General features: G+C 53.8%; 1 protein-coding gene across 2 annotated transcripts in view; it reads left to right on the top strand.

The window, feature by feature from the left end:
* The first annotated feature begins 6,455 nt into the window (after positions 1–6,455).
* bod1 (biorientation of chromosomes in cell division 1) overlaps positions 6,456–13,583 on the top strand; it is a 51,908-nt gene continuing 44,780 nt past the window's right edge. For both annotated transcript variants that reach the window (XM_048543353.2, XM_048543354.2), the window contains exon 1: positions 6,456–6,591. In XM_048543353.2, the coding sequence (XP_048399310.1) occupies positions 6,472–6,591 (120 nt within the window). In that variant the 5' untranslated portion in view covers positions 6,456–6,471. The remainder of the gene's footprint in view (positions 6,592–13,583) is intronic.

Raw genomic sequence — 13,583 nt, 5'->3', positions numbered from 1 at the left:
CTTTACTAAATAAACACTGTTGCTTGAGGCTTTAAAGATGAATCCCATTTTGCTTAAAAAAATTCTTTAGATGAGTCACACTGTCTGCGGTGCTGCTAATAATGTCCTTTGCCTTCCAATCTTAATAACGGTTCCCATACTCATCAATGGCTCATCCAAATTAATCTTAGTTTCCGTGGTTTTAGTAAACTCTTCCTAATGACCCACAGCTTCAATTATTGGTCTTCCACTCTTACTGTGGCCTCAATGGTCTCCTTATTTCTTTCCTTTGTTAGAATCTATCTGTTTAGACTCCTAAATTGTCCTTTTATAGTTTTAATTCTGGCTTTGTTATGTTCCTGATGCTGCAACCTCTGTTTACAGCAATGCTATGTTCCTTGATTTCCCCTGTTGTAGCTTTGCCACATGGTGTCTGTTCATTATGGCAATGTTTGCTTTGATTTGTGAGCATGTTTTTCTTTTGGCCATTTCAACCTGTAACTGCAAGGTTTTCCCTTCTCCACCAAAGATTTTAAGTTGAAGATAAAGTTAACTTCATGGTGCCCCTGATGCACATTTGTTAACTGACATTGTTCGGACAGCAACACAGTCTGACCAAAAAAGCAATTTTGGCTAATTCAAATTTGATATCATGATGAGGCAGCACAAGTCCAAGCGGAACATTTTAGTCCTTCATTTTCCAAGGAAGTATCATGAGTGTCATTGACTGAGTTCATAACAAGCAAGCAAAATTCTTTAACTACAATGGCAGAGCGGATTCAAAAGGCCATTCCTGATGAAAGATCTTGACCTGAAATGTCGACTTTTCTGCTCCTCTGATGCTGCACGACCTACTGTGTTCCTCCAGCTCCACAGTGGATTGACTCTGACGCCAGCATCTGCAGTTCTTACTGTCTCCGATACTTCAGCAGATTGGCTACAGGATAAGAATAAATTGTTGTTCAAACAGATGAATGACGGTCTGCTTATGGCTGCATGAAAGCCACCATTGAAGCTTAGGTGACTAATGTCAACAGATTTATAATACAGTCAAGAACAAATTTCCTGCTGCAAAAATCTAGAATACAGCAAGGATGAGAATATTCTGTTTCAATAGTTTAGCCATTTTCCAAAAAGGACATGAATGATATTAAAGGTCCCTTGATGATGTTATAAGGCAATTACTTTTTTCAGCAGGAGACCATCCCTCTTCTAAAAAAATCCAGACAATTGAGGGACCTCTGGTTGAGTAATTGACCGATTCGAAGCTCAGCAGGAATGATGTCCTCTGCAAAGGATATCCAAGGTATTTTTTTTAAAAAATCACTTGTGGGGCATGTGTTTCGCTGGCTGGGCAGTATTTATCGCCAATCCATTTTTACCCTTAAGAAGTTGGTGGTGAGTCTTCTTGAAGTGCTGCAGTCCACATGCTGTAGATCAATGCATAACGCCCTAGGGAAGGAATTCCAGGATTCTGGTCTGGCGACAGTGAAGTAAAGGAGATAGATTTCCAAGTCAAAATGGTGAGTGGCTTGAATGGGAACTTGCAGGTGGTGATGTTCCCATGCATCTGCTTTCCTTGTTCTTCTAAATGGAAGTGGTCGTGGGGTTTGGAAAATGCTGTCTCAGGATCTTTGGTGAATCTCTGCATACACATTTAATAGATAGTACATACTATTGCTACTGAGCATCGGGGTGGAGAGAGTGAATGCTTGTGGATGTGGTGTCAATCAAACAGCTGCTTTGTCCTGAATGGTGTCAAACTTCTTGAATGTTGTTGGGGCTGCACTCATCCAGGCAAGTGGGGACTACTCCATCACACTCCTGCCTTGTACTTTGTAAATGATGGACAGGCTTTGGTGAAATAGGTGAAGTACTTGCTACAGTATTTCTGGCCTCTGACCTGCTCTTGTTTCCACTGTCTCTATGTAGGCAGTCCAGTTGACTTTCTGGTCAATGATATCCCCACAGATGTTGACAGTGGGGGAATTCAGTGATCATAACATCATTGAACTTCAAGGTGTAATGGTTACATTGTCCCTTATTGGAGATTGGTCATTGTCTGGCATTTATGTGGCGTGAATGTTACTCGCCACTTGTCGGCCCAAGCCTGGATATTGTCCAAATCTTATGCGTTGGAACATGGACGGCTTCAGTGTATGAAGAGTTGCAAGTGGTGCTGAATATTGTGTAATCATTGGTGAACATCCCTGTTTCTGAGCTTTTGATGGAGGGAAGGTCATTGATGAAGTAGCTGAAGATGATTGGGCCACAGGCACTGCCTTAAGGTCTCCCAATTCAAAGAGATTTACAAATGCCACATGATTAAGGCTAGAACTAAGATCAACAGTCGTCGAGCCAAAGGTCAGCTATTTTTCCTAGTGTTAAGAGAATATATTCTGGAAGACCGCTTCAAGTTATCAAGTTAGACACTTGGCAAAGAATCCCAATCTCTGCAACCTATCATCATAACTGAAGTTTCTCAATCATGCACAATGCTTGTAAATCTTTTCTGCACTCTCTCCAATGCATCCACAGCCTTCACATTGTGTGGTGCCAGAACTGTATACAATACTTCAGCTGAGGTCTTACAAATATCTTGTGTAACTTTAGAATAATCTTGTTGTTGTGCTCTATGCCCTATTAATAGAATACTATATCCTTTATTAACTGCTCTTCTCCATCAGTCCTGCAAACTTAATTAATTTGTGGACATATAAACCCAAGTTGGTCTGCTCCTTCAGCCCCTTAAGTTTTGTACCCCTATTTTATGCTGCCTGTCCATTTTTATAGAGATTCCAGTTTTGGATTTTGCATTGAATTTCATTTATCATCTGTCTGTCATTTTGTCAATTTGTCTGTCATTTTAGAGTCCTGTTCACAGTTCACAATATCATCCCCAAACCTTGAAACTAGCCCCTGCACACTAAGATCCAGATTATTAATACATATCAGGAATAGCAAGGTCTCAATTCTGGCCCCGTGGAAACAAGACACACCTTCCCCAACCCAAAATATGTCCAGTAACCACTACTATCGGCTTTCCATCTCATAGACAGTTTGTATCTATTTTGTTACTATCCCTGTTTTCTATAAAATATAACTTTGCTAACAAGTCTGCTGCGCAGCACTGCATCAAACAACTTTAAAAGTCCATGTGTTACATCAACAACATTCTCATCAACCTTTACTTCTTCAAAACTTCCATCATGTTAGTCAAACATGATATCACCTTTAGTAATCCAAAGTAGCTGTTGCTAAATTTAGTGATGGTCAAAAAATCTCTTTGCAGGGGTTATACTGACTCCTGAGAGGAATCCTGAGATAAGAACAATTGCACCTTGAAGTTCGAAAGCTGACTGACTGAATGTGGCAAAAACGGCTGTGTCAGTTGAGCAGAAATGTGTTTCCAAGAAAGGAAACAGCAACAATCTCTTCAATTAAATTTTAAAATGAATCCAGGAAAACAATTGCAATCAGCCTGAAAAAGTATTTAGAAATCGGTGCTTCTGGTTACTGTAAAATAGCCTGGTATCTATAAAGGTACTACATATCAGCCTTGTTTTCATTGAAACCAGAGACGTCACCAAAAAAATTTACAAACTCATGAGAAATGTTGCAGTGTTTACCCCAAAACCTGACAACTCCAGGGACGCCGTCACTGTTAAAAATGCGCGTGCACTTTTGTGTTTTGGTGGCCATCTTCCTGCTGTGGGACAAACATTTTAATTTGTATTGAAGTATATGATCGGTTCCAATCAACGGACTCTTAAATTCATCAGCTTGACTACATTCGTCAACCAGCTCCTCTATGGGACCACAGTTACACTTCGCCCACTCCTAACCCACGAAAAGGAAAGCTGAGGGAGAGAGGGGAAGTGGATTGAAGATGGATCGAGAAGATAGGTGGAGAGGAGACAGACAAGTTAAAGAGACGGGGATGGAGCCAGTAAAGTGTAGGTGGGGAGGTAGGGAGGATGGACAGGTCAAGGTGAGGGGGGGGGGGCGGGATGAGGTTAGTAGGTAGGAAATTGGGGTGCGGCTTGAGGGGGAAGGAGGGGAGAGGTGACAGGGAGAACAGTTTAGGGAGGCCGGGATGAGCTGGGCTGGTTTCGGGATACGGTGGGGTAGGAGAGATTTTGAAGTTTGTGAAATCCACATTGATACCATTGGGCTGCAGGGTTCACAAGCGGAATATGAGTTGCTGTTCCTGCAACCTTCGGGTGGCATTGCTGCGGCACCGCAGGAGGCCCAGGATGGGCATGTTGTCTGAGGAATGAGAGGCAAGTTGAAATGGTTTGCGACTGGGAGGTGCAGTTGTTTACTGTGAACCGAGTGTAGGTGTTCTGCAAAGCGGTCCCGAAGCCTCCGCTTGGTTTTTCCGATGTAGAGGCCACAACGGGTACAGTGGATACAGTATATAACACTAGCAGATGCGCAAGTGAGCCTCTGCTTGATGTGGCAAGTCTTCTTGGGGCCTGGGATCGGGGTGAGGGATGAGGTGTGGGGGCAGGTGTAGCACTTCCTGCGGTTGCAGGGTGCAGTGCCGGGTGTGGTGGGGTTGGAGGGGAGAGTGGAGTGGACAAGTGAGTCATGGAGAGAGTGATCACTCCGGAAAGCAGTCAAGGGTGGAGAGGGAAAAATGTTTTTGGTGGTGGGGTCGGATTGCAGATGGCAGAAGTGTCAGAGAATGATGCGTTGGATCTGGAGGTTGGTGGGGTGGAACGTGTGGACGAGGGCAATTCTGTTTTGGTTGTTATTGCAGGGAGGGGGTATGAGGGATGAGTTGCGGGAAATATGGGAGACACGGTCGAGGGCATTCTCGACCATTGCGGCAGGGGGGATGTTGCGGTCCTTGAAAAACGAGGACATCTGAGATGTGTGGGAGTGGAATGCATCATCCTGGGAGCAGATGCAGCAGAGGCGAAGGAATTGGGATTAGAGGATGGCATTTTTTGCAGGAAGGTGAATGGGAGGAGGCGTATCCTAGGTAGCTGTGGGAGTCGGTGGGCTTGAAATGGATATCGGTTTCGAGGTGGTTGCCCAAGATGGAGACAGAGAGGTCCAGGAAAATGACGGAGGTGTTAGAGATAGTCCACGTGAACTTAAGGTTTGGGTGGAAGGTGTTGGTGAAGTGGATGAACTGTTCAAGCGGGTCGCGGGAGCACGAGGCGGCACCAAAACAGTCATCTCTGTAACGGAAGAAAAGGTGGGGTTTAGGGCCAGTGTAGTTACAGAAGAGGGATTGTTCCACATGACCTACATTGAGGCAGGCATAGCTTGGGCCCAATAGGGTGCCCATGGCCAGCCCCTTTGTCTGTCAGAAGTGAGAGGAATTGAAAGAGAAGTTGTTGAGGGTGAGGACGAGTTCAGCTAAGCGGATGAGGGTGTCAGTGGAGGGGGACTGGTCAGGCCTGCGCGACAGGATGAAGCAGAGGGCCTTTAGGCCATCTGCATCACCCCCATCCCAGGCCCCAAGAAGACTTTCCACATCAAACAGAGGTTCACTTGCACATCTGCTAATGCCTTATACTGCATCTGCTGTACCCGTTGTGGCCTCCTCTACATTGGGGAAACCAAGCGGAGGCCTGGGGACTGTTTTGCAGAACGCCTACGCTCGGTTCGCAATAAACAACTGCACCTCCCAGTCACAAACCACTTCAACTCCCCCTCCCATTCCTCAGATGACATTCATCCTGGGCCTCCTGCAGTGCCACAACGATGCCACCCAAACAGTGCAGGAACAGCAACTCATATTCTGCTTGGGAACCCTGCAGCCCAATGGTATCAATTTGGATTTTACAAGCTTCAAAATCTCCCCTCCCTCTTCCGCATCCCAAAACCAGCCCAGCTTATCCCCACCTCCCTAACCCGTTCTTCCTCTCACCAATTCCCTCCTCACACCTCAAGCCCCACACTCATCTCCTACCTACTAAACTCATCCTGCCCTCTTGACCTGTCCGTCCTCCCTGGACTGACATCCCCTCCCTAACTCCCCAACTACACTCACCTTTACTGGCTCCATCACCGCCTCTTTGACGTGTCCGTCCTCCCTGGACTGACATCCCCTCCCTAACTCCCCAACTACACTCACCTTTACTGGCTCCATCACCGCCTCTTTGACGTGTCCGTCCTCCCTGGACTGACCTATCCCCTCCCCACCCATACTCTCCTCTCCACCTATCTTCTCCTCTAACCATCTTCGATCCCCCTCCCACTCTCTCCCTATTTATTTCAGTACCCCCTTCCTCTCCTCCATTTCTGAAGGGTCTAGGCCTTCTGAAACGTCAACCTTCCTACTCCCATGATGCTTCCAAGCCCGCAGTGTTCATCCAGCTCTACACATTGTAATATTCAGGGCATCGCTGGTTACGCCTGCGCAGTGCGGAACCACGGACGAAGGAGGCGGATACGCTAGTTCCCAGCAGGCCCAGCGTCGGCTCTTCACGCACGCGCACTGCTGCCTTCCTGTCGCTGCCCCGCTTGAGTGCCATGGCGAAGAAATTGGCGGCGGACGATCCGAACCTGATCGCCATGATCGTCGACCACCTCAAGAACCGCGGCCTTTTCGATGAATTTCGTAGAGACTGCCTGGCTGATGTTGACACCAAGGTGAGAGATGGCGACGGCTTTCAGCCCAGCCCTGTCTATCAACACCGGGTATTCTGTCGCCCTGTGAGAACCAGAGCAGACTGTGTTAGGCCAGTTTGTGCCTCTCGGGACACTATTGCGAACCGAGCGTGGCTTTTCTATAGGAATCCGACCCCGAAAACGAAATCCTCACCCCGTCCCATAGAGATTGAGAAGTGTAGCGTCCCTGATTCCCGTCCTGTAAAGGCAGGCAGAAAGAGGAGTTTCCTGATCCAGCACGAGAGAGAGACACAGAGGTAAGCTCTCTGACCCAGAGAAAAGCAAGGGAGCCCTCTGGCCCAGAGAAAGAACGTGAAAGGGGATACCCGGTACAAAAAGAAAGAGACTGTGGCAGGAGACCTCTCGTTCAGGTAAAGAGGCAATAGGCGCCTGGTCCAGAGACAGTGGGAAAGAATGCACAACCTCTCTGTCAGCATGAGCTCCCCCGCCTACAGCGGTTTCCTCTCACAGTCCAAAGATGTGCTGGTTAGGTGTCTGCCATGAGAAATTACCCGTAGTGTCCATCGATGCTTGGGATAGGTGGATTAGCCACAGAATAGGAGAAGGTGGCTGTTCAGCGGGCTGGTGTCACTGATAGGCCGAATGGCCTGTTTGCACAATATTGGGATTCTTTGTTCCAGAGACAGAGGTTGAGAGGCAGGAAGTAACTGATCCACCCACAGAGTGAGGCTTCTAGTCCGGACAGTGAAAGGGGATGATCTGGTGCTGAAAAAGAGAGTGAACGAGCTTGAGATGGGATGTCTCTGGTCCACAGAGCGTGTGAGCTGAGATGCCTATGGTCCAAAGACACAAAGAGAGCATAAAAAGGGATGCTTCTGGACCACAGACAGAGAGAGACAGCGCATAAGAAGGGATGCCTGTGGTCCAGAGAGAGAGAGAGAAAGTGAGACAGCATACGAGATGGGATGGCTCTTGTCCACAAACCAAGATTGGGGGGGGGGGGGAAGAGCGCATGAGAAGGGATGCTTCTAGCCTAGAGAGAAGGGATGCCTCCGTCCCAGAGAGAGAGACAGCGCACGAGAAGGGATGCCCCTGGTCCAGAAAGAGAGACAGCGCACGAGAAGGGATGCCCCTGGTCCAGAGAGAGAGACAGCGCACGAGAAGGGATGCCCCTGGTCCAGAGAGAGAGACAGCGCACGAGAAGGGATGCCCCTGGTCCAGAGAGAGACAGCGCACGAGAAGGGCTGCCCCTGGTCCAGAGAGAGAGACAGCGCACGAGAAGGGCTGGCCCTGGTCCAGAGAGAGAGAGACAGCGCACGAGAAGGGCTGCCCCAGGTCCAGAGAGAGAGAAAGCGCACGAGAAGGGCTGCCCCGGTCCAGAGAGAGAGACAGTGCACGAGAAGGGATGCCCCTGGTCCAGAGAGAGAGACAGCGCATGAGAAGGGATGCCCCTCGTCCAGAGAGAGAGAGACAGCGCACGAGAAGGGATGCGTCTGGTCCAGAGAGAGAGAGAGACAGCGCATGAGAAGGGATGCCATGGTCCAGAGAGAGAGAGAGAGAGAGCGCACGAGAAGGGATGACGTGGTCCAGAGAGAGAGAGAGCGCACGAGAAGGGATGTCCCTGGTCCAGAGAGAGAGAGCACACGAGAAGGGATGTCCTTGGTCCAGAGAGAAAGAGAGAGACAGCGCACGAGAAGGGATGCCCCTGGGACAGACAGAGAGAGAGAGAGACAGCGCACGAGAAGGGATGCCCCGGGACAGAGAGAGAGAGAGAGACAGCGCACGAGAAGGGATGCCCCTGAGACAGAGAGAGAGACAGCGCACGATAAGGGACGCCCCTGGTCCAGAGAGAGAGACAGCGCACGATAAGGGATGCCCCTGAGACAGAGAGAGAGAGACAGCGCACGAGAAGGGACGCCCCTGTCCAGAGAGAGCGACAGCGCACGAGAAGGGACGCCCCTTGCCAGAGAGAGAGACAGCGCACGAGAAGGGACGCCCCTGGTCCAGAGAGAGAGACAGCGCACGAGAAGGGACGCCCCTGGTCCAGAGAGAGAGACAGGGCACGAGAAGGGACGCCCCTGGTCCAGAGAGAGAGACAGGGCACGAGAAGGGACGCCCCTGGTCCAGAGAGAGAGACAGCGCACGAGAAGGGATGCCCCTGGTCCAGAGAGAGAGACAGCGCAGGAGAAGTGACGCCCCTGGTCCAGAGAGAGAGAGAGCGCACGAGAAGTGACGCCACTGGTCCAGAGAGAGAGATAGCGCACGAGAAGGGACGCCCCTGGGACAGAGAGAGAGAAAGCGCACGAGAAGGGATGCCCCTGGGACAGAGAGAGAGAAAGCGCACGAGAAGGGCTGCCCCTGGTCCAGAGAGAGAGAGAGCGCACGAGAAGGGACGCCCCTTGTCCAGAGAGAGAGACAGCGCACGAGAAGGGACGCCCCTGGCCCAGAGAGGGAGACAGCGCACGAGAAGGGACGCCCCTGGTCCAGAGAGAGAGACAGCGCACGAGAAGGGACGCCCCTGGTCCAGAGAGAGAGACAGCGCACGAGAAGGGATGCCCCTGGTCCAGAGAGAGAGACAGCGCAGGAGAAGGGACACCCCTTGTCCAGAGAGAGAGAGAGAGAGAGCGCACGAGAAGTGACGCCCCTGGTCCAGAGAGAGAGACAGCGGACGAGAAGGGACGCCCCTGGTCCAGAGAGAGAGACAGCGGACGAGAAGGGACGCCCCTGGTCCAGAGAGAGAGACAGCGCACGAGAAGGGATGCCCCTGGGACAGAGAGAGAGACAGCGCACGAGAAGGGATGCCCCTGGGACAGAGAGAGAGACAGCGCACGAGAAGGGATGCCCCTGGGACAGAGAGAGAGAGAGACAGCGCATGAGAAGGGATGCCCCTGAGACAGAGAGAGAGACAGCGCACGAGAAGGGATGCCCCTGGTCCAGAGAGAGAGACAGTGCACGAGAAGGGATGCCCCTGGTCCAGAGAGAGAGACCGTGCACGAGAAGGGATGCGTCTGGTCCAGAGAGAGAGAGAGACAGCGCACGAGACGGGATGCCCCTGGGACAGACAGAGAGAGAGAGAGAGACAGCGCACGAGAAGGGATGCCCCGGGACAGAGAGAGAGAGAGAGACAGCGCACGAGAAGGGATGCCCCTGAGACAGAGAGAGAGACAGCGCACGATAAGGGACGCCCCTGGTCCAGAGAGAGAGACAGCGCACGATAAGGGATGCCCCTGAGACAGAGAGAGAGACAGCGCACGAGAAGGGACGCCCCTGGTCCAGAGAGAGCGACAGCGCACGAGAAGGGACGCCCCTGGTCCAGAGAGAGAGACAGCGCACGAGAAGGGACGCCCCTGGTCCAGAGAGAGAGACAGCGCACGAGAAGGGACGCCCCTGGTCCAGAGAGAGAGACAGCGCACGAGAAGGGACGCCCCTGGGACAGAGAGAGAGACAGCACACGAGAAGGGATGCCCCTGGGACAGAGAGAGAGAAAGCGCACGAGAAGGGATGCCCCTGGGACAGAGAGAGAGAAAGCGCACGAGAAGGGATGCCCCTGGGACAGAGAGAGAGAAAGCGCACGAGAAGGGCTGCCCCTGGTCCAGAGAGAGAGAGAGCGCACGAGAAGGGACGCCCCTTGTCCAGAGAGAGAGACAGCGCACGAGAAGGGACGCCCCTGGCCCAGAGAGGGAGACAGCGCACGAGAAGGGACGCCCCTGGTCCAGAGAGAGAGACAGCGCACGAGAAGGGACGCCCCTGGTCCAGAGAGAGAGACAGCGCACGAGAAGGGATGCCCCTGGTCCAGAGAGAGAGACAGCGCAGGAGAAGGGACACCCCTTGTCCAGAGAGAGAGAGAGAGAGAGAGCGCAGGAGAAGTGACGCCCCTGGTCCAGAGAGAGAGACAGCGCATGAGAAGGGACGCCCCTGGTCCAGAGAGAGAGACAGCGGACGAGAAGGGACGCCCCTGGTCCAGAGAGAGAGACAGCGCACGAGAAGGGATGCCCCTGGGACAGAGAGAGAGACAGCGCACGAGAAGGGATGCCCCGGGACAGAGAGAGAGACAGCGCACGAGAAGGGATGCCCCTGGGACAGAGAGAGAGAGAGACAGCGCATGAGAAGGGATGCCCCTGAGACAGAGAGAGAGACAGCGCACGAGAAGGGATGCGCCTGGTCCAGAGAGAGAGACAGTGCACGAGAAGGGATGCCCCTGGCCCAGAGAGAGAGACCGTGCACGAGAAGGGATGCGTCTGGTCCAGAGAGAGAGAGAGACAGCGCACGAGACGGGATGCCCCTGGGACAGACAGAGAGAGAGAGAGAGACAGCGCACGAGAAGGGATGCCCCGGGACAGAGAGAGAGAGAGAGAGAGGCAGCGCACGAGAAGGGATGCCCCTGAGACAGAGAGAGCGACAGCGCACGATAAGGGACGCCCCTGGTCCAGAGAGAGAGAGAGCGCACGAGAAGGGACGCCCCTGGTCCAGAGAGAGCGACAGCGCACGAGAAGGGACGCCCCTGGTCCAGAGAGAGAGACAGCGCACGAGAAGGGACGCCCCTGGTCCAGAGAGAGAGACAGCGCACGAGAAGGGACGCCCCTGGTCCAGAGAGAGAGACAGCGCACGAGAAGGGACGCCCCTGGTCCAGAGAGAGAGACAGCGCACGAGAAGGGACGCCCCTGGTCCAGAGAGAGAGACAGGGCACGAGAAGGGACGCCCCTGGTCCAGAGAGAGAGACAGCGCACGAGAAGGGACGCCCCTGGTCCAGAGAGAGAGACAGCGCACGAGAAGGGATGCCCCTGGTCCAGAGAGAGAGACAGCGCACGAGAAGGGATGCCCCTGGTCCAGAGAGAGAGACAGCGCACGAGAAGGGATGCCCCTGGTCCAGAGAGAGAGACAGCGCACGAGAAGGGATGCCCCTGGTCCAGAGAGAGAGACAGCGCACGAGAAGGGCTGCCCCTGGTCCAGAGAGAGAGACAGCGCACGAGAAGGGCTGCCCCAGGTCCAGAGAGAGAGAAAACGCACGAGAAGGGCTGCCCCGGCCCAGAGAGAGAGACAGTGCACGAGAAGGGATGCCCCTGGCCCAGAGAGAGAGACAGCGCATGAGAAGGGATGCCCCTCGTCCAGAGAGAGAGAGACAGCGCACGAGAAGGGATGCGTCTGGTCCAGAGAGAGAGAGAGACAGCGCATGAGAAGGGATGCCATGGTCCAGAGAGAGAGAGAGAGAGAGAGAGAGAGAGAGCGCACGAGAAGGGATGACGTGGTCCAGAGAGAGAGAGAGCGCACGAGAAGGGATGTCCCTGGTCCAGAGAGAGAGAGCACACGAGAAGGGATGTCCTTGGTCCAGAGAGAAAGAGAGAGACAGCGCACGAGAAGGGATGCCCCTGGGACAGAGAGAGAGAGAGAGAGACAGCGCACGAGAAGGGATGCCCCGGGACAGAGAGAGAGAGAGAGACAGCGCACGAGAAGGGATGCCCCTGAGACAGAGAGAGAGACAGCGCACGATAAGGGACGCCCCTGGTCCAGAGAGAGAGACAGCGCACGAGAAGGGATGCCCCTGGTCCAGAGAGAGAGACAGCGCATGAGAAGGGACGCCCCTGGTCCAGAGAGAGAGACAGGGCACGAGAAGGGACGCCCCTGGTCCAGAGAGAGAGACAGGGCACGAGAAGGGACGCCCCTGGTCCAGAGAGAGCGACAGCGCACGAGAAGGGACGCCCCTTGCCAGAGAGAGAGACAGCGCACGAGAAGGGACGCCCCTGGTCCAGAGAGAGAGACAGCGCATGAGAAGGGACGCCCCTGGTCCAGAGAGAGAGACAGGGCACGAGAAGGGACGCCCCTGGTCCAGAGAGAGAGACAGGGCACGAGAAGGGACGCCCCTGGTCCAGAGAGAGAGACAGCGCACGAGAAGGGATGCCCCTGGTCCAGAGAGAGAGACAGCGCAGGAGAAGTGACGCCCCTGGTCCAGAGAGAGAGAGAGCGCACGAGAAGTGACGCCACTGGTCCAGAGAGAGAGATAGCGCACGAGAAGGGACGCCCCTGGTCCAGAGAGAGAGAGACAGCGCACGAGAAGGGATGCCCCTGGTCCAGAGAGAGAGACAGCGCACGAGAAGGGATGCCCCTGGGACAGAGAGAGAGATAGCGCACGAGAAGGGATGCCCCTGGGACAGAGAGAGAGAAAGCGCACGAGAAGGGATGCCCCTGGGACAGAGAGAGAGAAAGCGCACGAGAAGGGATGCCCCTGGGACAGAGAGAGAGAAAGCGCACGAGAAGGGCTGCCCCTGGTCCAGAGAGAGAGAGAGCGCACGAGAAGGGACGCCCCTTGTCCAGAGAGAGAGACAGCGCACGAGAAGGGACGCCCCTGGCCCAGAGAGGGAGACAGCGCACGAGAAGGGACGCCCCTGGTCCAGAGAGAGAGACAGCGCACGAGAAGTGACGCCCCTGGTCCAGAGAGAGAGACAGCGCACGAGAAGGGATGCCCCTGGTCCAGAGAGAGAGACAGCGCAGGAGAAGGGACGCCCCTGGTCCAGAGAGAGAGAGAGCGCAGGAGAAGTGACGCCCCTGGTCCAGAGAGAGAGACAGCGCATGAGAAGGGACGCCCCTGGTCCAGAGAGAGAGACAGCGGACGAGAAGGGACGCCCCTGGTCCAGAGAGAGAGACAGCGCACGAGAAGGGATGCCCCTGGGACAGAGAGAGAGACAGCGCACGAGAAGGGATGCCCCTGGGACAGAGAGAGAGAGAGACAGCGCATGAGAAGGGATGCCCCTGAGACAGAGAGAGAGACAGCGCACGAGAAGGGATGCCCCTGGTCCAGAGAGAGAGACAGTGCACGAGAAGGGATGCCCCTGGTCCAGAGAGAGAGACCGTGCACGAGAAGTGATGCGTCTGGTCCAGAGAGAGAGAGAGAGACAGCGCACGAGACGGGATGCCCCTGGGACAGACAGAGAGAGAGAGAGACAGCGCACGAGAAGGGATGCCCCGGGACAGAGAGAGAGAGAGAGACAGCGCACGAGAAGGGATGCCCCTGAGACAGA

The sequence above is a fragment of the Stegostoma tigrinum genome, chromosome 13, assembly GCF_030684315.1.
Source record: "Stegostoma tigrinum isolate sSteTig4 chromosome 13, sSteTig4.hap1, whole genome shotgun sequence".
NCBI lineage: Eukaryota > Metazoa > Chordata > Chondrichthyes > Orectolobiformes > Stegostomatidae > Stegostoma > Stegostoma tigrinum.
The sequence above is the reverse complement of the archived record's forward strand: the minus strand, read 5'-3'. Positions and strand labels throughout refer to the sequence as shown.